Source organism: Oncorhynchus mykiss, chromosome 17, assembly GCF_013265735.2.
Source record: "Oncorhynchus mykiss isolate Arlee chromosome 17, USDA_OmykA_1.1, whole genome shotgun sequence".
Classification (NCBI taxonomy): Eukaryota; Metazoa; Chordata; class Actinopteri; order Salmoniformes; family Salmonidae; genus Oncorhynchus; species Oncorhynchus mykiss.
This window is the reverse complement of record NC_048581.1, coordinates 29,737,299-29,760,034: the sequence shown is the minus strand read 5'-3', so window position 1 is coordinate 29,760,034 and position 22,736 is coordinate 29,737,299. Positions and strand designations below refer to the sequence as shown.

The following is a 22,736-nucleotide window of genomic DNA, read 5'->3' as shown; positions in this document are numbered from 1 at the left end:
CTGAATGTTTGCACACAACTCAGTGCAAATGCTCATCCCCATTAAATCTCAACAAGGAACCAGTTGGTGGTGGTATTTGAACATTTATTGAAAAAGTATTGTTTTCAGCAACCAAAGATGACAAATATAGGTACGAGGTTGGCGTTTCATAATGACATGTTTTGAAGTATTGACCTTTGGGCAAATCGATGTAATCGGAGCTGGATTTGACAAAGTCTCGGCTCCACGTCGTTGATGAAGTTCAACAGAAACTTCCTTCACTGTGGAGTTTAGTCAGCAGTGTAAATAATAATTTTTCATGATGACGATTTGTGATGATGACAGTGTCTTTATTTGAATATCTTATAGTTTTATTGCATGTGGAACATGGAATTCGGGTAGCTACCAAATCTATATCGGACAGTTGAGAATGAAAACACAGACAGCTCTTAATATACATTCATAGCATCCGTTACTTAATGGGATTGGATGATGATTAGTGTTATTTTACTGTACATTTTTAAATCCGGTGGACTGTCAAATGTTAACCACATGCAGGAACCTCTGACACCTTTAGCATGCAGTGTTAATGTCTATATGAGAATCACACTGATAGCTGACATGTGAAATCAGTCTAAAGTACATGTTTTCACTCAACTGCTTACCCTGTTCACATTATATGAACCATCCGCCACATAGATATAGAGTTGTGGCCAAACCTACAGACCAGGAGGCGTGTTCATTATGCAGATCCTGTTGCAAATCTTTCTTGAACAGAAGCAAACAGAACGAAACGGGGACAGAACTACCTGAGTTTCTCCAATAGAAACGTTGGTTGTTTGGACTGATGATTATTACCGAGTACACATTGCATCTCTCATGAGGAACTATTAGGTTCCTCAGTGACAATAAAGTGTGTGTGTGTGTGTGTGTGTTGACAGGACATTGACAGAACTTTCCCAGTACAGCATGACCCTAATATTCCAGTCTTGACAGAGGGCATTTTTAACCTGTCTCACTAAAAGCACAGCCAGACCCCGTCTAGCGTTGACTTGAACTGGACCATTTGAGCAAAGCGGGCAGTCTTGAAAAGCCTCCCAAAAACCTTGTTTAAATGGATGAAGAAGTGTTTTGCCCCAAAGGTTATGAGAAACAATGCACTTAGCCCACGAGGGTGAGATGGGTCACTGTGTGTAGATAACCTTTGGACCCCATACTAATGGCGTGTTCAAGGACATTTTCAACATGCTAACCGGATGATCAGGCACTTGTATAAATACAACCCGTTAGCAATCTGACATTTTTTTTGTTTCCTAGTTCCGACTAGCACATGAACGTGGCACAGGGGCCAGAGGAGATATGGGGAGAGGTTCTTATTTAGGGGTATATCCCAAAGCATCTATTTCCCTTCTTACAGTAAACTCATATTTAGTCTGTGTATTTTGATCACTCATACTGAATGTGAAGCTGGCCACAATTGCTGCAGCATAGACTCCAGCAGAGAGCAGCATTTGGCAACAAGAGACAGATTCAACACAGCGATCCAGTTTGCCCACTGGTAGTCCCTGTATTTCTTTGTCCAGTTGAAGTAATTGATTATAAAATATTTTACATTCTATATCTACTAAACACCTATTGTTTTAGATCCAAGATGCAAACGAGGTCATTTATTGTATGCACACAGCCAGCTCAGCTCAGAAATCACCTGTGCGGTATACTGTGTACAAAACATCAGGAACAGCTTCCTACTATTGAGTGGCACTCCCTTTTTGCCCTCAGAACAGACTCAATTCATCAGGGCATGGACTCAACAAGGTGTCAAAAGCATTCCACCGTCGTGTCAAGTTGGCTGGATGTCCTTTGGGTTGGTGGACCATTCTTGATACACACGGGAAACTTGGGCGTGAAAACCCCCAGCAGCGTTGCATTTCTAGATACAAACCGGTGTGCCTGGCACCTACTACCATACCCTGTTCAAAAGCACCTAAATGTTGTGTCTTGCCCGGTCCCCCTCTGAAGGGCACACATACACCACCCACGTGTCAAAGCTTCAAAACCCTTTAACCCGTCTCCTCCCCTTCATCTACACGGATTGAAGTGGATGTAACAAGGGACATCGATAAGTGTGTACAGCTTTCACCTGTTCAGTCCATGGCATGGAAAGAGCAGATGTTCCTAATGTTTAGTACACCCAGTGTATATTGAACACTTGCTGACTAGGGACACCTAAAACGGCACAATTACCAGACTACTAAAAGTTCCTGTTAATGAGGGGGAACACCTCAATTAGTATAAGATATTAGTATAAGTAGTATAAGATATATTTGTGACAGGCCATCTATTGAGGAATGGAATGGACCAGACAACATGATAAAATAATATATATATATATATATATCATGTTGTCTGGTCCATTGGTCCATTCCTCAATATATATATATATATATATGTTATTTAAAGAAAAGCACATTTTTTGTCCATTTTAATAACATAGAATTGATCAGAAATACAGTGTAGACATACAGTGTAGACATTGTTAATGTTGTAAATTACTATTGTAGCTGGAAACGGCAGATTTTTTATGGAATATCTACATAGGCGTAGAGGCCCATTATCAGCAACCATCACTCCTGTGTTCCAATGGCACGTTGTGTTAGCTAATCCAAGTGTATCATTTTAAAAGGATAATTGATCATTAGAAAACCCTTTTGCAATTATGTTAGCACAGCTGAAAACTGTTGTTCTGATTTAAGAAGCAATAAACTGGCCTTCTTTAGAGTAGTTGAGTATCTGGAGCATCAGCAGTTGTGGGTTCAATTACAGGCTCAAAATGGCCAGAAACAAAGCATTTTCTAATGAAACTCGTCAGTCTATTCGTGTTCTGAGAAATGAAGGCTATTCCATGCGAGAAATTGCCAAGAAACTGAAGATCTCGTACAACGCTGTGTACTACTCCCTTCACAGAACAGCGCAAACTGTCTCTAACCAGAATAGAAAGAGGAATGTGAAGCCCCGGTGCACAACTGAGCAAGAGGACAAGTACATTAGAGTGTCTAGTTTGAGAAACAGACACCTCACAAGTCCTCAACTGGCAGCTTCATTAAATAGTACCCTCAAAACACCAGTCTCTACGTCAACAGTGAAGAAGCGACTCCAGGATGTTGGCCTTCTAGGCAGAGTTGCAAAGAAAAAGCCATATCTCAGACTGGCCAATACAAAGAAAATATGAAGATGGGCAAAATAACAGACACTGGACAAAGGAAGTCTGCCTGAAGGCCAGCATCCCGGAGTCACCTCATCACTGTTGACGTTGAGACTTGTGTTTTGCGGGTCCATGCATCCAAAGCTCTCTCTATGAATTTTAAATGGTTACATTTCTCCAGCCCCATCCATCAGCTTTTTACCCGAAATGGGGGTGAAGTAAGCTTTGTTATTGTTTCTACTGCTGCTTGCCGTTTTTAATGAACAATCACATACACCTGGCACTGGCAGACCAACAAGGGTGCGTTCACAATAGGTTGACAGTTCTACCCGTTTTGCACCAGGTTATCAGCCTCTCTCATCTGGACATCATTTCCTTGTTCTACGCAGCCAAGGAAACTTTTGGACCGTGAAAGGAACCTCACACAATGGCTCTTCCATATTTGTATTAATTGATCCTGGCGCTTCCTGGTCCATTTGCTAATGTTCGTTTTCAGACATCACACGAGGAAGAGAGTACTCAGGAGGACTAAAAAGGTTTTCCACACAGGACCAATGGCCCCTGCCCCGTTGGCATTGGGCTCCTCAACCCTGGCTTCACCATGCTCTGGTACCAAGCTGCTGGTCAGGTAGGCTCCGGTACTGGGGATCCACAGGGAGCAGTTGTAGGCCCCTTCCCCAGAGATGGTCTTTCTATTCAGGGAACTAGTTATTGTAAAAAATGTTCCTTCCTTCACTTGTTTAGTTTTGATTTTAGGGTCCCCAGTCACATTGTTGTGTCCCTGGAACCAGTGCACCTCTCCGTCAGGGTAGACCTCAGTGAAGGTGCAGGTTGGGCCCTCCTCACTGACGCTGGGCTGGGCCTCCCTGTAGCACTCTGAATGGAAACAGAGCAAGTTTTTTTTAAACACCAAGAATATGGCTGAGGTGGAGGATTCTTGAGAAATGGTGCAATGCGCTTCCGTAAGCCCCCTGACACCATTAGTCATACATTTTGCTCAGTGGAGGCACTATAAAGTGCCTTGTACTTCCTGGTGGTTAGGCAATGTCCATTTGCTACCACTGACCTATATGCAATATTGACAAACAGTGCAAAATACCAATTGCAGAGGAGGCTGGTGGGAGGAGCTATAGGAGGACTGGCTCATTGTAATTGCTGGAATGGAATTAATGGAACAGTGACTACTATTCCATTTAACCCATTCCAGCCATTACAATGAGCCAGTCCTCCTATAGCTCCTCCCACCAGCCTCTTGTCAAAGTCTTCGGGAATACATGCTTGACAGATGTCTAGGTTATGACAGTATTACATGAGTAATACTGCGCCTCCCGGGTGGCGCAGTGGTTAAGGGCGCTGTACTGCAGCTCCAGCTGTGCCATCAGATCCCTGGGTTCGCGCCCAGGCTCTGTCGTAACCGGCCGCGACCGGGAGGTCCGTGGGGTGACGCACAATTGGCCTAGCGTCGTCCGGGTTAGGGAGGGATTGGTCGGTAGGGATCTCCTTGTCCCTACCGCGCACCAGCGACTCCTGTGGCGGGCCGGGCGCAGTGCGCGCTAGCCAAGGTGGCCAGGTGCACGGTGTAGCCTCCGACACATTGGTGCGGCTGGCTTCCGGGTTGGATGCGCGCTGTGTTAAGAAGCTGGTTGGGTTGTGTATCGGAGGACGCATGACATTCAGCCTTCGTCTCTCCCGAGCCCGTAGCAATGAGACAAGATAGTAGCTACTACAACAATTGGATACCGCGAAATTGGGGAGAAAAAGGGGTAAAAATTTAAATAAAATAAATAAATAAAGAGAATAAAGGGACACTCGCCTTGCAGCTTCACCGTTGTGGTGACCTCCTTTACTCCTTGATTGGAGCGCAGCTTGCACAAGTAATTTCCCTGCTCCAGTGGCTGTACCTGCAGCAGAGTCAGGGTCAGCTGTGTCTGTGGGGTATAACTACACTCCATGGCACTAGGTGTGTTCCCTGGGTGGGTCCCCATCACTCCAGTCGCGTTAACATCACACAGGCACTTCCCGTCCTGCCCGACCCAGGCCAGATGATTGATTGACAGCCCCTCCTGGAAAGTGGAGATTCTGCATTGGAGGCTAACACTCTGGTGACATGGCACAATCAGAGAGCCATCAGTGCTTAGCTTCACCAGCTCTGTGGATTAAGGAGATATTGGAGTTAGTTTCTTCACTAAGCTCTCTTGGAATGGCTGTGCTCTACTAATGCTTGTTCCTGACTTAAACCATTCCATTTGATGTTATGAAGTGTTTCAACTTGATTTGCTTACCTGTCGTGAGCGTGACAGCAACACAGAGCCAAAGTATCACAGTTTGCTGGGTGAATAGGTTCATCTTGTGTCTCCTGACTTAATCTCCTATAGAGAGACATAAGTTACACATTGGTCATGTTAAACTAGTACAGTATGTCCCTCGCACTCAGTCTACCGGATATTCACCTTTACCTGTTGCAAACACAGTGCACTTATTCATGCAACTGATGGATCCTTAGAAGAAAAGTACATATCTGATGCAACACTACATCACTCTCCCACATCGTCAAATAGTCCTTACACAGCCTGGAGGTGTGTTTTGGGTCATTGTCCTGTTGAAAAACAAATGATAGTCCCTCTAAGCGCAAACCTGATGGGATGGCATATTGCTGCAGAATGCCGTGGTAGCCATGCTGGTTAAGTGTGCCTTGAATTATAAATAAATCACTGACAGTGTTACCAGAAAAGCACCCCCACACCATCACACCTCCTCCTCCATGCTTCCCGGTGGGTACCACACATGCAGAGATCATTCGTTCACCTACTCTGCGTCTCACAATGACATGGCAAATGGAACCAAAAATATAAAATTTGGACTCATCATACCAAAGAACAGATTTCCACCAGTCTAATGTCCGTTAATCGTGTTTCTTGGCTCAAGCAAGTCTCTTCTTCTGCTTGGTGTACTTTAGTAGTGTTTTTTGTTGTTGCAGCAATTCGACCATTAAGGCCTGATTCATGCAGTCTCCTCTAAACAGTTGATATTGAGATGGGTCTTACTTGAACTCCGTGAAGCATTTATTTGTGCTGCAATCTGAGACTGGTAACTCTAGTGAACTTATCTTCTGCAGCATAGGTAACTCTGGGTCTTCCTTTCCTCTGGCGGTCCTCAGGACAGCTAGTTTCACCATAGTGCTTGATGGTTTTTGTGACTGCACTTGAGGAAGCTTTCAAAGTTATTGAAATGTTTTGTATTGACTGACCTTCATGTCTTAAAGTAATTGACTGTCATTTCCCTTTGCTTATTTGAGCTGTTCTTGCCATAATATGGACTTGATCTTTTACCAAATAGGGCTATCTTCTGTATAGCACCCCTACCTTGTCACAATAAAAAATGATTGGCTCAAACGCATTAAGAAGGAAATAAATTCCACAAATTAACTTTTAAGAAGGCACACCTGTTAATTCAAATGCATTCCAGGTGACAACCTCATGAAGATGGTTGAGAGAATGCCAAGAGTGTGCAAAGCTGTCATCGAGGCAAAGGGTGGCTATTTGAAGAATCTCAAATATAAAATATATTTAGATTTATTTAACACTTTATTGGTTACTACATGATTCCATTTGTATTATTTCATAGTTTTGATGTATTCACTGTTATTCTTGTCACGCTCGCTATCCTCAAACTCCCTGTCATAAATCGACCAAGGCGCAGCCGTGCATGTAGTTCCACATCAGTTAATGAAAGTGAAACCGAAACAATCCAAAAAAAACAACAACAGGTAAACAGCAAAGACCGTGACGCAACCGAGGTGCACACAAACACACACGGAAAAATAATTACCCACAACACACAGTTGGGAAAAGGCTAACTAAGTATGGTTCTCAATCAGAGACAATGATAGACAGCTGCCTCTGATTGAGAACCACACCCAGCCAAACACATAGAAATAGAAAATCATAGAACATAGACTGCCCACCCAAATCACACCCTGACCAAACCAAAATAGAGACATAAAACGCTCTCTACGGTCAGGGCGTGACAATTCTACAACGTAGAAAATTGTAAAATAAAGAAAAACCTTTGAATGAGTAGGTGTGTCCAAACTTTTGACTGGTACTGTACATTACATATGTGGTGTTTGGGTCGACTGGACCCGGGGGTAATACACGTGTGGAAAAGTGTGTGTGTAGGTGAAAACTTTTTTTTTTTTTTTAAATGGAACAAAAAGGTTTGCTATGTGCCTTCACTCTGTCTTCCTCTTCAGCATAGCATCAATACCCTGTCTGTCTCTTTGCCTGTCTGCCTGTCTCCCGCTTTTCTCGCACTCTTTACCCTTTGCAGTGTGTGAAACTACACACCATCTAGTAGGAATCTGCAGAATGTTATTACATTCAGGAGAAGGATGGTGGTGCCCCATCCACCCGACCCACAGAACCCAACAACTCCAATAACAGAAGTAAGTGTGAGTGATGTTGTTGCATGTGTGTGTGTCTGACTCTCCTACCTTGGCCTGCTGTAACTGTATGTTAGTGATATGTTAAGTAAAATTCCTGAACTAAATGTTTTAATCATTCTATATGGCAGCCGGTGGCAACAAGAAGAAGAGCTGGGATGTGTGTGGACCCAAGAAGGACAGGAAGACAGTACACATCAAGAGCAAGAAATACATTTGCAACACACACACAGTAAAACTCTGTCCCTCATGTGGTGTGTAGACCGGCCTTAATTTGATTCAATTGGGCTCATTTCCATAAAATTCTGTATGTAGAATTAGTCTTTCCAATTTGTTCAGTTCAACCACACATAAACCGTAATGAAAACCTTGTTTCATTTATATTTGTTCAAGATAAACATGATTTATTCCACCCGTGTCTCGATTATAATAGATTTTTGTTGACAAAAATCGAATTTTATTTTAAAAACGAATAGCGGTTTTATTGATAAATGTGATGTCACCATGGAAAGGCCAAAACTCCATCCCACCCCGTAGTTTTGACAAGTTGGCTGGATGTCCTTTGGGTGGTAGACTGGGAAACTGTTGAGCGTGAAAAACCCAGCAGCGTTGCCGTTCTTAACACAAACCGGTGTGCTTGGCACCTACTACCATACCCTGTTCAAAGGCGCTTTGTCTTGCCCATTCACACTCTTAATGGCACACATACACAATCCATGTCTAAATTTTCTCAAGGCTTAAAAATCCTTATTTAACCTGTCTCCTCCCCTTCATCTACACTGATTGAAGTGGATTTAACAAGTAACATCAATATCGGATCATACCTTTCACCTGGATTCACCTGGTCAATTTGTCATGGAAAGAGTGTTTTGTACACAGAAAAATCACTTTTTTGACTGCACTAGGCCTTTAAAAGTACAGCTAGATAAGTTATATTGCGATAGGTCTGACGGATACAGAAGCAAACTTGACTCACCCCAATGTGAAGTAGTGCTTTCCCTTGCTTCTTTGAGTAACTGTTTCTGAGTCCTTCTGAGCTACTTCTCAAATAAATCCTCCCATTTCCTTGTAGGTTCCTTTAGCAAGGTAAGGAGGCTTTGTGGGGCTGCTGTACTTATCTCTGAGAAGGGTATGTCTCATAACTACCACTTGCTGCTGTTCTGAAAGAGAGTGAGAGAAAGTGTGTGTGACAGAGAGAGTGATGGGTTAATGATAAGTCAAGGGAAAATGTCATATAATAGGAGATGTTGCTCTGATTGGGTGCCAACATCAAAGGGTGAGAGTGTTGTTGCAGAAATCACTCCCACTCACGTCATTGGCTCATTCATAATAAGGAAGTGCTTTCACTTGATAGGTTTCAGCGTTAACTTTTTCAACGTCATCGCTTAGACATGGTCAAATGGATAGAATGTGTCTTTACATTTGGTACTATAAGTTTATGACAGTGTTTTGACTGACATCTTAATCTCACAGACAGCATATTCAAGTAACTCATCAATGTATTCATGTTGTAGAACAAGGGTGAAAACACAGATGTTCTGCAAATGATCCTGCAGTAACAGGATCTCAGAGAGTGTGTTATAAAGTTTTTCGAAGGTTTGCGAAGTTCAAAAACATTTGAACCCTTTTTTGCTCGAGTCATCTATCATCATCACACAGTCAGACAGATAAGACTTCATTAGTGAGTGTTCATGCCACTTTGTTTCCTGAGTTAAAAAAAAAAAAACGATCACCCTCTGCGCTAGCGTGACACACACCTACACTCATCACTCCGAAGTGCCGTTTAGATAGTCAGTTTACAAAACGCCCATGGACAAAGTAAATCACTAACCACTGTACCTGACAAGCCTTTCTCCTGCGCCGAGCTTGTATGTAAGCTGTGACAGTTCTACTCTGAGGGAACAGGTCAGGTCCCCCAAACTGTCCCTTGAGTGTTGTGGGTGTGAGGCAACTCAATATGCATGTAGAATTCTGACTATACCTTGACCCCTCAGTGGTGGATGACGTCTAGTGGAACACCCCAGGGTGGGAGACAACAGCAAAGAGAGAGGAGCCTGGCAGGGTTTCACTGATGGCTGACCCACAGGGCTGACCTCTCTGTTGGACCTATGTGGTCTGCTGTGTGGAAGTGGTGTGTGCGTGCAAGTGTGTGTGTGTGTGTGTGCTGCAGTTCTTCTGTCTGTGTATGTACTGCATATGGTGTACTCTCGTCTGTGTGTGTGTGTGTGTGTGTGTGCGTGTGCGTGTGTGTTCAGGCTGACTGTCTCAGCTCTAGGGCATCAGTTCTCCTCCCACATCAGCACTGCAGTAGCTGCCAACAACAAAGATATAGGAGACGCTGCAGGCTCCAGTAACATGAAGGCTACATCTCCACTAAAACAATACACCGCTATAGAACAGAGAGCCTCTGCCTGCTTCATCACCAGCCCACTACCAGTGCTTACGTTTGAGATTGAACATGGTGGTAGCGTGAGACGAAGAGATTTTCTGCCGTGTTCTGACCTTTTGTGCTGTACCCCACACTAGGCCGTGTTGATATAGCAACGTGCTGCTTGGATGCCTCTCCTCTGATAGGTGTGTATATTCCTCAGTGCATCTGCATTTTAATGCTCAATTGTTTGGTCTGCCACCAGCACAGCAACCTTATGTGATGGGAAACAAGCCATGTGCTAAGAGCAACTTTGAATAAAACATGAAGTCTAATAATAACTGTGTTGTCGCCACCGACAACAGGAAATCTTTGCCAACAATGCCACGCTGCATTTCACACTTTCAGCCAACCGTCTCCCTGCAAATGACAGAATGCGGTGACTCTTTCTATCTCTGTCTCTCTCGCCCTGGCACGACACACTGCGTTACAGTTTATTTTCACAGCTTGTCGACACTCATCCAATACTTAATTGCTGTTGGGCCAGATTATCCCAAAATGCTTTTGAGTTTTTGTCCCCGTAATGGTGTCTAAAATGATCCGGCTCTAATGCGAGTGACTCATGCGACTTTGCCGAGGTAGTTCGTAAAGTCGTTAAGTTAACATTTTCAAAAGTTGACACTAATTCCACACTGGGAGAGAGGCTGTGGCATGACTTTCTGCACTCTGGGCAGTTGTCATGGTTATTAGTCAGGTGGATTTACGATCGCATTTCCGTGGTAATCCTAGACCAGAGGTGACAGCGGCCTATCGGTACCAAGCACATACTTTATGCCCTTCCGCCTCATCCTTCTCCCCTTTTGGCATTTTGGAGATATCCTTGCCTGGCTGTTTTAAGCTTGTACTAGGTCAGCTTACTGTATGAATCACACTTCTCCCATATATCATGAGCCAGAGTCCTAAGGGACAAAGTCAAAAGTACAATCCAAAGTACCAATTGTTATTCAACTCCTTAGGCCCTGACTATTATGACTAAAGCCAAAGCTATACAAATCTTCTGCAAAGTTCAGCTAACTTGGTTTGATATGTAGAATTCTGATGGGCACCAAGTTGGCACCAATAGTTTGGAGGACAGTTTTCCAAACTCTACAGTTTTGTGCTTAAACCAGACCAGCTCAGCTCCTCTGAGCAGTGACAGGTCAATGAATGATCTTTTGGTCATACTCTCTGGCTGAATTTCTTAAGTGGTCTTCTAATGTCTGTCCCTTTTCTCTCTCTCCCTCTCTCTCTCTCTCTCTCTCTCTCTCTTAGGACTGGACAAAGCAAGAATAAAAGGGGATGGTTAGCTTACACAGACAGAGCTGTTACATGGGACCTGCAGAGCTGCCAGACCTCTTTACTCGGTCTGCCTCTGAGAAGTTGAAAGGAGAAGGAGCTTTTAGGCCTAGTCCATTAACTAAAGGGCAAGCGAGTAACTGTTCTCCCTCTCCATTCCATCCCCATCTCTCCATGGAGCTTTTCTCAGTGCTTTGTCCACTTCAGGGGCACAGGGGCATCTTCGAAATGAGATGGAATGTTGACCAACTCCCACCACATTCCCTACCCACTCAAGCCTGGAAGGCTACAAGAAAAGAAATGGGTATTTTTTTTATGTTTCATGGAGAAGTGATGGAGTGAGTGGTAAGCCAAGAAAGAGTTGGTTGTACCTATCACCATTTCTCATTTATATGTGTTGTATGCCCCTTTCTAAAGGTAGTTCCTCAGCAGGTTACTGTACTCAGGGGTGTTTTTTGACCTTTTCATCACAAAATAGTTGATTTCAAACATCTAAGAACTCAAACAATAGTGTGAAAACAACTCTTCAAAGAGGAACGCTAATTTAAAGGAAATGGGTTGTACTATATTTCAATGAAAGAATATGAGAACATTTGGGACTTTCCCCTTTTTCCCATGAATAGGCCGTTTATTCTATGGCTTGCAGCAGCTCGTCAGAACATTTCTGTTGCATGTGTCAAGGTTTGGCACAGCCTTATAAACTTTGACCCAAGGAATTAATTCTCATTTTTTAATTTAATGCATTGTTTCAACTTCTACATACCAGTCACAGCAAGGTTGGACTCTCCTGTGCATCTAACATTTAGCTACACCACAACATCTAACATCGAAATGTAGCATTGTTATCATGTGTGAGTCATCACGTGTGAGGCATTACGAATGAGGACTATTGGGAACTTTTCTCCTGCCTGTATCCATCAAAAGGCCAATGAAAAGCCATTTGACATCCCATCAGACCTTATCTCTTCCACTTCAACTCCCTCATGCGACCACAATAACCCAATGACAGACAATGTTATATCTGTTGGATGGGAGTCATTGACACATGGTGGAAGAATGGGCATGCTGGGCCGACTGTTACACAAAGTAACACAGAGGAACTGACATTCATAGATGGCCACATGGCTTTAATTTTCTCTCATAGAAGATGCATCTCAATACTCTAAAGCAGCTGCTTTCCACATTTCCTTTCCCTCATCCACTCCACTGGTGAAAGATTCCACACAAAAAAATACCCACCATGTTGCTCTTGCCTGCGCTGTATTTTCATCCTAGTGCAGATAAATGGGAGAGGAAGCCACTTTACACTATTGAGATATACCCAAAGTTCTGTACAGGCTCCTTTACTCACAGTAAGCAACAGCAGCACTCAGTGCCACTAAAAGGAGCTGCATGGTCAATCCGATGTCTGCATTCCTACTTCTTGCACTTCGCGGAGCAGCGCAGAGCTATTGTGAAGGAAGTAGTCAAGGAAATAAGTTTGTGTTCATACAGGAACTCCTGCCCCCACGTACCGTCAACCAATCATGTCAATGTGGAACTATACAGAGCCCTCCGCATTGTTACAAAATTTGAGAGGTGCACGACAATGACGTATAGTTTGATTTGACCTCTGCCCCCTCTCATTGACACCATGGAAATTCAAGGGTGACCGGGGTACTGCAAGCATTGTTTGCAGAAAATAGGATCTCCCATTATAGTGAATAGACAAATGGCGATCTTCGTGATAAATCTTTGTGTAAATAAAATACAAAATCAAAGACAATCATGGCAACAATAACTGCTTCTAATACACCAGATGTATGTCCTTGAACCAATTATTTTTTAAATCACACACAGAAGAAGTTCTAAGAATCATTTTGTAACTAATGGGAGTTACTCAATGAGGGGGCAGCACTGAGCTAGCCTGAAATGTCACTTCCTGGAGTAACTCAAACGGCGCAGGTTATGTCTCCATGAGATGCCATCTTAATAAAGGGGAACTGCCACCTAGATCCAACTCCGCTGGTTATAAACGGCCCGTGTGGCATCGATATGAGTCAGAAACATGAATTATAGTGTCAAAATTGACTACAAAATGTAAATAAGACCAGTAAAGTCAGTCTCGTCCAAAAACGAGATTTGGATGTGAGTGCGTCATGACGAGTATGGGTTGGGTATGGATTACTTACATATAGAAGCTAAGTCAATGGCTACAGAGGGACTTATCTTTAAAAGGTAGAGTCCTAATAACCAAGGCTGAAGGTATCTCTAGACTAACATATGGTGCTCTATCTTTATATCTTGACGGTAAAATAAGCAAGGAGATAGACCAGATGCTTTTCAACTTTCTTTGGAGAAACCGTACCCGTTACATTAGGAAAACTGTTGTAAATGAACACTTATGAGAATGGCGGACTGAATTTTCTGGACTTATTACTTTACTTTAAATAATACTTTGAAGATCAATTGGATAAAACAATTCCTAAGAAGACCCACTTCTATCTGGAATTGTATTCCTCATCATGTCTTCTCTGTCTTCTCTACTTCTGGTGGCCTTAACTTCATGTTGTTTGGCAATTATAATATTGACAAAGTTCCAGTGAAACTCTCTGCTTTTCATCTGCAGGTTCTCTTGTCATGGTCCTTCATTTATAAACACAATTTTTCTCCACACAGATATTATATATGGAATAAATCGGGATATATTGTATAAAAATACCTCTTTGTTTTTAGAATATTGGTTCCGAAATAATATCCTATTGGTGAGCCAACTGGTAAATGCAGAGGGTCTTTTTTTCCCAGTTAAAGAATTCTTATCACTTTACAAGGTCCCTGTAACACCTAAAGATTTTGCAATTGTTTTAGATGCCATTCCCTCAGGTGTTGCTATGTTTTCAGGAACATGTCAAGACCTGACCCTCAGAGCCTACCTTCTATTGACCCTGTTGACTCATCAGTAGGAAAGATTTGTTTCTCTTTTGGTCCATTCAACAACAGAGCGATACGAACATTGTTTCAGCAGGATGTTGTATCTATCTATACCTTATGTCATGCCTTATTGGAATGGATTTATTGATAATATCTGTTGGAAAAAAGTTTGGATGGTGCCACACACATACCTACTTGTTAACAAAATGAAGGAAGTTTCCTTTAAAATGATTCATAAATATTATCCTGCCAACCACTATATGAAGAAGTTTAAGGAAAACATCAACTCAAATTGCTCCTTTTGTAATGACCACCCAGAAACAGTGTTGCATCTTTTTTGGCATTGTATGCATGTAAGAAAACTGTGGCAAGACATCAGTAGGTTTATAATTGAACACATTTATGAAGATTTGACACTATTGTGGAGAGATGTACTGTTTGGATTCTTTACATACAATAGAAATAAGCTGAAACATTTTTATGTAATTAATTTCATTATTCTTTTGGCCAAATTTCATATACACAAATGTAAATTTACAAACAGAAAAACACATTTTCATACCCTACAAAAAGAAATTGAACTGTTTTTTAAGACGGTTAAATGCTCTAACAAAAAAGCTGTTAGAATTGTAAGTATATGTACTTATGTCCCTTAAGGTCCTTGTGTAATTGTAATGTGATATTGTACCCCCTAGCTCGATTGTCCATTGTTTGTAATCTATATGCTTTGTGTATTGATTTGTTGTTAATAAAAATAAAAATAACTTACATATACTTGCCCACTTTTGCTAATGATGTCCAATAATGATGTCCAATTTGCAAAAAGACAACAAGGTGGGATCCGCCCCCAGCTGCCATGTGTTGTGGACATGTTGTCAAGTCTGCAACGCATGGACACTTGCTCAGCATAGTGAAAATTGGCTTCCATAAAGTTGGTGCAAACTTCTAATACATTCAACAATGTTGCGCAAGATGGCAAAGAATGTATTACATACAACAAACGTACGACACGACAGCTGTGACTGGTGTGTGGTGAGTAACTAGCTAGATAGCCATGATACTGGGATCTAGCTAAATAAATAGCCTCTCCCTAAGGGTGGGTATATGGAACGTTCCAACAACTTTGTAAAGTACAAGGTTGCCAACAAACAACGCATACAAAGTAGCACAATCAATTCATCTTGCTTACTGCCAAATAGGCATACCCTCACCACGTAGCTTATTCTTAATGTTTGTCCATAGGCTACCAGAGTGAGGACAGACATTTTTTGGAATAAACGTGGTGAGTGAAAAACTTAATGAAAGCCAACTCCCTACCTGGCATCTTATTCGACAGCTATACAGCTTTGTACACGTTATTTGTTGGCAACCTTTTTTGGAACAGATTCCTGTTGGAACGTTAAACAAATTATACCCACCCTCTCCCTAATGTGTAATTTTATGTATTATCATAGAGAGGAAGATTTGCATAGGTGCAACACCTGACGATAAGGTTTGATAGGATGTAACGTTAACCAGCTTGCTATCAATAATGTTTCAACTCGAACTAGCTAGCTAAGAAGATCCCTGCTAGCTAACGTTATCTAGCTAGCCAATTCATTTCAACTCGGACAAAGATATTGATAACTAACCTGATGTTGATAAATAACAAAGATATTGATAGCTAACCTGATATTGATAACTAACCTAAACTGATTTGCAAGTTAGGTAGCGAGCTACTTTTATGAGAACAGGCAGGTTGTTTGGGTTAGCACTCGTTCTCGATAACCCAGACCCTGTCGGCATTCTGCCTTTACTGTAATGGAACTGGGAGTCAGGATCAAGGGCTAGGTTAGAACCAGCGAACGTTAGCTAGCATTCAGGGGCTTCGTTTGCTTCTAGTGCTAAAACAACATGCCTGTTCTCGTGAAAGTCTATTGTGTATTGTCTAGCGCAAAGATAAAGGATGGTACCTGTCTAGCCTGAGTACCAGTCTTTTTAGCTAACATGCTATAAATATGTGTCAGCAAGTATACAGCAAAGGAACAATACACATCTGGTTGCATAGTAACGATGTCAGGGCCACTGGCCTGAATCTCAAACACGAGACCTATGTGGCAGGATCTACAGAGAATGACAGATTACAAGGCTTTGAGGACAATACAGTGCCACTGACGCGGCCCGCTACCAAAGACTGTGGGCTCTGCTTCTCCGTAGCCAACGTGAGTAAAACATTTAAACATGTTAACCCTCGCAAGGCTGCCGGCCCAGACTGCATCCCTAGCCTCTCCCTCAAAGCATGCTGCAGACCAGCTTGCTGGTGTGGTTACAGACCTATTCAGTCAATCCCTATCCCAGTCTGCTGTCCCCACATGCTTCAAGATAGCCACCATTGTTCCTGTTCCCAAGAAACCTAAGGTAACTGAACTTAATGACTCTCGCCCCATAGCACTCACTTCTGTCATCATGAAGTGCTTTGAGAGACTAGTCAAGGACCATATCACCTCAACCCTACCAGTCACCCTAGACCCACTTAAATTTGCTTACCGCCCCAATAGGTCCACAGACGATGCAATCGCAATCACACTGCACACTGCCCTAACCCATCTGGACAAGAGGAATACCTATGTAAGAATGCTGTTCATTGACTACAGCTCAGCATTCAACACCATAGTACCCTTCAAACCCATCATTAAGGTTGAGTCCCTGGGTCTTGACCCTGCCCTGTGCAACTGGGTCCTGGACTTCCTGACGGGCCGCCCCCCAGGTGGTGAAGTTAGGAAACAACATCTCCATTCCGCTGATCCTCAACCCTCGGGCCACACAAGGGTGCGTTCTCAGCCCCCTCTTGCACTCCTTATTCACCCACGACTGCGTGGCCATGCACGCCTCCAACTCAATCATCAAGTTCAGATGACACAACAGTGGTAGGCTTGATTACCAACAACGACAACACAGCCTACAGGGAGGAGGTGAGGGCCCTCGGAGTGTGGTGTCAGGAAAATAACCTCTCACTCAATGTCATCAAAACAAAAGAGATGATCGTGGACGAGGGAGCACCCTCCTATCCACATCGACAGGACAGCAGTGGAGAAGGTTATAAGTTTCTTGGTGTACATATCACCGACAAACTGAAATGTTCCAACCACACAGACAGTGACATCTACAACACCCAATGTCACAGGAAGGCAAAAAAGATAATCAAGGACAATAACCACACGAGCCACTGTCTGTTCACCCCGCTTCCATCAATAAGTCAAGGTCAATACAGGTGCATCAAAGCTGGAACAGAGAGATTGAAAAACAGCTTCTGTCTCAAGGCCGTTAGATTGTTGGAATAATGATATCTATTTTAATTCACAGGCTATACATAACCTGGTGGATTTGTTGTTCAGCAGTGTCGTGGGAACCCCATCAGGAGCAGAAGGCTGAGGCAGTACGTGGCCATGCACCAGTCTCACATCAGGTTGGTCACATTGGATCTGGCTATACGTCTGATAAAGGAATTTATATGTTTAAAGTAATGACTAAAGAATTCCACCCTGAAACGTAATTAACGATGTGAAATGTATTAGAATTATTAGACTATTATCCAATAATGTATGGTTGAGACAAGTTAAGGGTGTGGTTGAGAAAACACAGAGGACAATTGAACTACACATGACCTGGTTGTAACTCTAAAAAACTTACGACAGAAAAGAGGACCTGCCAAGGCCCCTCTAATCTAGGGAGGAAAGGAACGGAGAGGAACTGCCAGGCTGGTAGAATAGTGATAAACGAGGAAAGTGAACTGTGGAAAAAGTTACAGCCCACCTACTGTTTGTGTGTGTATGGGGGGGTTATAAAGACTGTTCACATTTTGGTTGACTTTAGAGCTCTCTGAATAAAGAACAACAAACCTTGTGCAGAATCTGAGTCTTTGCCTAATTATTAAACCAAGGGTCTTACAAACCTCGGGGATTGGTCAAAGCTTAAATTATTAATTAGTTATCATCATTGGGATTGAAAATTCTCGTGACAACGTCACAATACAATCAGTCGTCTGTCTTGGAGTTCACCTAACAACCATTGATAATATAGTGCTGTGTGTATCAACTTTACCTAGCTTTTCTACCGATGAAGGACAAGATAGGTTTGTCATGGAGTCCCCTGACTAAAAGACAGATTGATACACTCAGCATTACAATTATAGAAGAGCCATCTATCACTTTTCATCGTATTTTGTTGTTTTTGAATTGAATGGGGTCGGGGGAACTGTCTTATATGAGACACTATACGAAAGGATGATGACTAACATGTTCCACCAAACAAAATGCTGATAGGTATCTGTATCGGCTGTGAATGATGGAAGAAAGACAAGTGTAATATTTGCACATTGTTATATTAGCAGGACACCACTTCTACAGTATTACGTGAAGGATTGTTTATTCTACATGGAACTATTACACTTGAAAGTCATCAGAACACTTTGTTTAGAATATCTACACAAGTTCAGCAATTACACACTTCTCATATTACTCTGTAGGCTACTGTCCGAGTCAAAGCTTCCTCCTGCAGGAAGCTAGGCCAGTACATACAGGGTGCAATGATAAGATCATCTTCCTGCATCTCATATCTGCCTGTATTCATTGAACTGTCATATCCAGGATGTAATGTCAGACACTCCACCCCTCCTGCCACCTATCTGCACCTGTCTGTAACCTGTAATAAATCACATAGATGAAGGGGACTTCCTCACCCGCTGGAGCTGTGCATGTCAGTGTGTGGTTAGACAGCCAAATCCTTAGACTAGACATCGTGTAGAATGCCATGCTAGTTCTGGGACAGCTGAAGTTGTACCAACGATTTTTATGCTCCTTGTTCTGTGGTTGTACTCTATACACAACTTATTTTCATTTGTTAGGTAGTGTAGGCATACTGTCTTTACAAGCAAATTACTATGATAGCCTATTTACATCAGAACATGGTTTGTCTTTGTAACACAAACACACCCATCGATTTTTGTTGTTGTTGATAAATGTAGCTACTTTCAAGATAGCCATGTTTGTGCAATGTCCACATGTAGCCTACACCTGTTGGAATACTAGTTCTGGGATTTGTCCTAACAGTGGACATAAGGAGAGATGAGACGAGACAAAACTAGCTAGTTATATGTTGAAAGCTGAGTTGACTGAAGACCTGGTCATTCAACTTTCAGTTGTTGATATCATTTCCACGGTAACATGCCTTTACATGACCATAAAATAAATAATCAAGTTGCAAGCTACTTTCGCAGTAAGGTGTTGTATAACGAGTGTCTCATGAAACACATTCCAGACACTTGTACTTTTTGCTATCTTAGCATAACTGTGATTTGACAGAAATATCAGCTAGCTAGCTAGGCTATACCCAAGCTATGCTAGCTAGCTAGCTGCTGTCAGATTGGCTAAACACAAGGTTTGTGAAGGCTTTAGCCGACATACTGTATAGAACTGAATTAGCAGATCATTAGCAGGAACACGTCCTCAATTCAGCAGATCTGAATTAGCAGGAACACGTCCTCAACTTCAAAACTTCTCTCCATAGCAAAGCTAGCCTAGCTTACCTTGCTGTCACTACGTTACTCACTACTGCCCTTGTTTGTTTGTTGTGATTGAATGGCAAAGACACACCCAATAAACACCCACATTATACCACACCCTAAAGACAACTCTCGTTTGGGCTTCAGTAATGGCCGCTGCATTTCGTAATGAGCACCGTAAGAAACACGTTCATAAAAGGTGAGTGCCGTTCACCTTTAACCGACTTAATTTGGCTTCAATGTGCTATTGAATCTTCACATATGAATGGTGTCACTTGATTGATGGCTTTGTCCATTCATATACAGTGCCTTCAGAAAGTATTCATACCCCTTGACTTATTCCAAATGTTCAAGTCTTGCCATAGATTTTCAAGCCGATTTATTCCAAAACAGTAACTAGGCCACTCAGGTGATTGGTCTTGGTAAGTAACCCAGTGTCTGTTGGAAAACAGACTGAGCCAGGTTTTCCTCTAAGATTCCTTTATTTTTCCCCTAAAAAAACTCCATAGTCCTTGCCGATGACAAACATACTCATAACATGATGCAGCCACCACCATGCTTGAAGATATGAAGAGTGGTACTCGGTGATGTGTTGTGTTGGATTTGCCCCAAACATACACTACTGGTCAAAAGTTTTAGAACACCTACTCATTCAAGGGTTTTTCTTAATATTTACTATTTTCTACATTGTAGAACAATAGTGAATACATCAAAACTATGAAAGAACACATGGAATCATGTAGTAACCAAACAAATCTAAATGTATTTACATTTGAGATTCTTCAAAGTAGCCACCCTTTGCCTTGATGACAGATTTGCACAATCTGGGCATTCTCTCAACCAGCTTCATGAGGTACAGTAGTCACCTGGAATGCATTTCAATTAACAGGTGTGCCTTGTTAAAAGTTCATTTGTGGAAGTTCTTTCCTTCTTAATGTGTTTGAGCCAATCAGTTGTGTTGTGACAAGGTAGGGGTGGTATTAAAAAGAGATCCCTATTTGGTAAAAAACCAAGTCCATATTATGGCAAGAACAGCTCAAATAAACAAAGAGAAACGACAGTCCATCATTACTTTGTCATGAAGGCCAGTCAATCCGGAAAAATTCAAGAACTTTGAAAGTTTCCTCAAGTGCAGTCACAAAAACCATCTAGCGCTATGATGAAACTTGCTCTCATGAGGACCGCCACAGGAAAGGAAGACCCCGAGTTACCTCTGCTGCAGGGGGTCAGTTCATTAGAGTTAGCAGCACCAGAAATTTCAGCCCAAATAAATGCTTCAGAGTTCAAGTAACAGACACATCTCAACATCAACTGTTCATATGAGACTGTGTGTATCAGGCCTTCATGGTTGATTGCTGCAAAGAAACCTCTACTAAAGGACAACAATAATAAGAAGAGACTTGCTTGGGCCAAGAAACATGAGTAATGGACATTAGAACAGTGGAAATATGTCCTTTGGTCTGATGAGTCCAAATGTGAGATTTATGGTTCCAAACGCTGATTCTTTTTGAGACGTGGATTAGGTGAACGGATGATCTCCACATGTGTGGTTCCTACCGTGAAACATGGAGGAGGAGGTGTGATGGTTTGGGGGTGCTTTGCTGGAATTCAAGGCACACTTAGCCAGCAAGGCTACCACAACATTCTGCTGCGATATGCCATCCCATTTGGTTTGCAGTTAGTCTCACTATCATTTGTTTTTCAATAGGACAGTGACCCAACACACCAGGCTGTGTAAGGGCTATTTGACCAAGAAGGAGGGTGATTGAGTGCTGCATCAGATGACCTGGCTTCCACAATCACCCAACCTCAACCCAATTGAGATGGTTTGGGATGAGTTGGACCGCAGAGTGAAGGAAAAGCAGCCAACAAGTGCTCAGCATATGTGGGAACTCCTTTAAGACTGTTGGAAAAGCATTCCAGGTGAAGCTGGTTGAGAGAATGACTAGAGTGTGCAAAGCTGTCATCAAGGCAAAGGGTGGCTACCTTGAAGAATCTGAAATATAACATATTTCGATTAGTTTAACACTTTTTTGGTTACTACATGATTCTATGTGTTATTTCATAGTTTTGATGTCTTCACTATTATTCCATAATGTAGAAAATAGTAAAAAATAAAGAAAAACCCTTGAATGAGTAAGTGTTCTAAAACTTTTGACCAGTAGTGTAACACTTTGTATTCAGGGTATAAAGTACATTTCTTTGCCACATTCTATGCAGTTTTACTTTAGTGCCTTATTGCATACAGGATGCATATTTTGGAATATGTTTTATTCTGTACAAGCTTCCTACTTTCCACTCTGTCATTTAGGATAGTATTGTGGAGTAACTACAATGTTGTTGATCAATCCTCAGTTTACTCCCATCACAGCCATTGGACTCTGTAACGGTTTTGAATTCAGGCTGTAACACAACAAAATGTAGAATAAGTCAAAGGGTGTGAATACTTTCTGAAAGCACAGTATGCTTCATTGAGAGGATAATAATCTCTGAAGTAAACCTGATCAATAATGTAAATCCACTGACGCCATGGTCCATATCTTATTCACTGGAGAGTAGGGACTGTGGTTGTGGAGACGTGTGTGTGTGTGTGTGTGTGTGTGTGTGTGCACACATGCATGCAAACACAGACACACTGTACGTAGAAGCACATACTGTACATTTTGTGCATGCATGCACGCTTCACTGAGAAATGACAGATTTGGCATTTGTTTACTCCAGCTAGGGACACAAATACATTAGCGACACAGGTCTAATGGACTAGGCTTCTAGGGCTTGTACGGACCACTAATGCACTTGTCAACCACATACAACCCCAAGGGCCAATCGGCCCTAACTGTAGGCCTCTCCGTCTCTAAGCCCCTAAACTTTGAGGACACCTTAACCTCTGATTGCGACGGTCATTTATCTGCTTTACGAGCCACCCGCCTCTACACCGCTACTTATCGTAAAGGCAGCCCAG

At 42.3% G+C, this 22,736-nt stretch overlaps 1 protein-coding gene across 3 annotated transcripts in view; it reads right to left on the bottom strand.

Annotated features, from left to right (window-relative positions):
• Positions 1-3,196: 3,196 nt before the first annotated feature.
• Positions 3,197-22,736, bottom strand: part of LOC110493665 — a 38,136-nt gene continuing 18,596 nt past the window's right edge. For 2 of the 3 annotated variants that reach the window (XM_036949665.1, XM_021568064.2), the window contains exons 2-5: positions 8,599-8,777; positions 5,464-5,550; positions 4,995-5,330; positions 3,197-4,057 (exon numbers count right to left, since the gene is read on the bottom strand). In XM_036949665.1, the coding sequence (XP_036805560.1) occupies positions 3,681-4,057; positions 4,995-5,330; positions 5,464-5,527 (777 nt within the window). In that variant the 5' untranslated portion in view covers positions 5,528-5,550; positions 8,599-8,777 and the 3' untranslated portion in view covers positions 3,197-3,680. Of the gene's footprint in view, positions 4,058-4,994; positions 5,331-5,463; positions 5,551-8,598; positions 8,783-22,736 lie in introns of all 3 variants that reach the window. The other variant, XM_021568063.2, reaches the window with a different exon arrangement.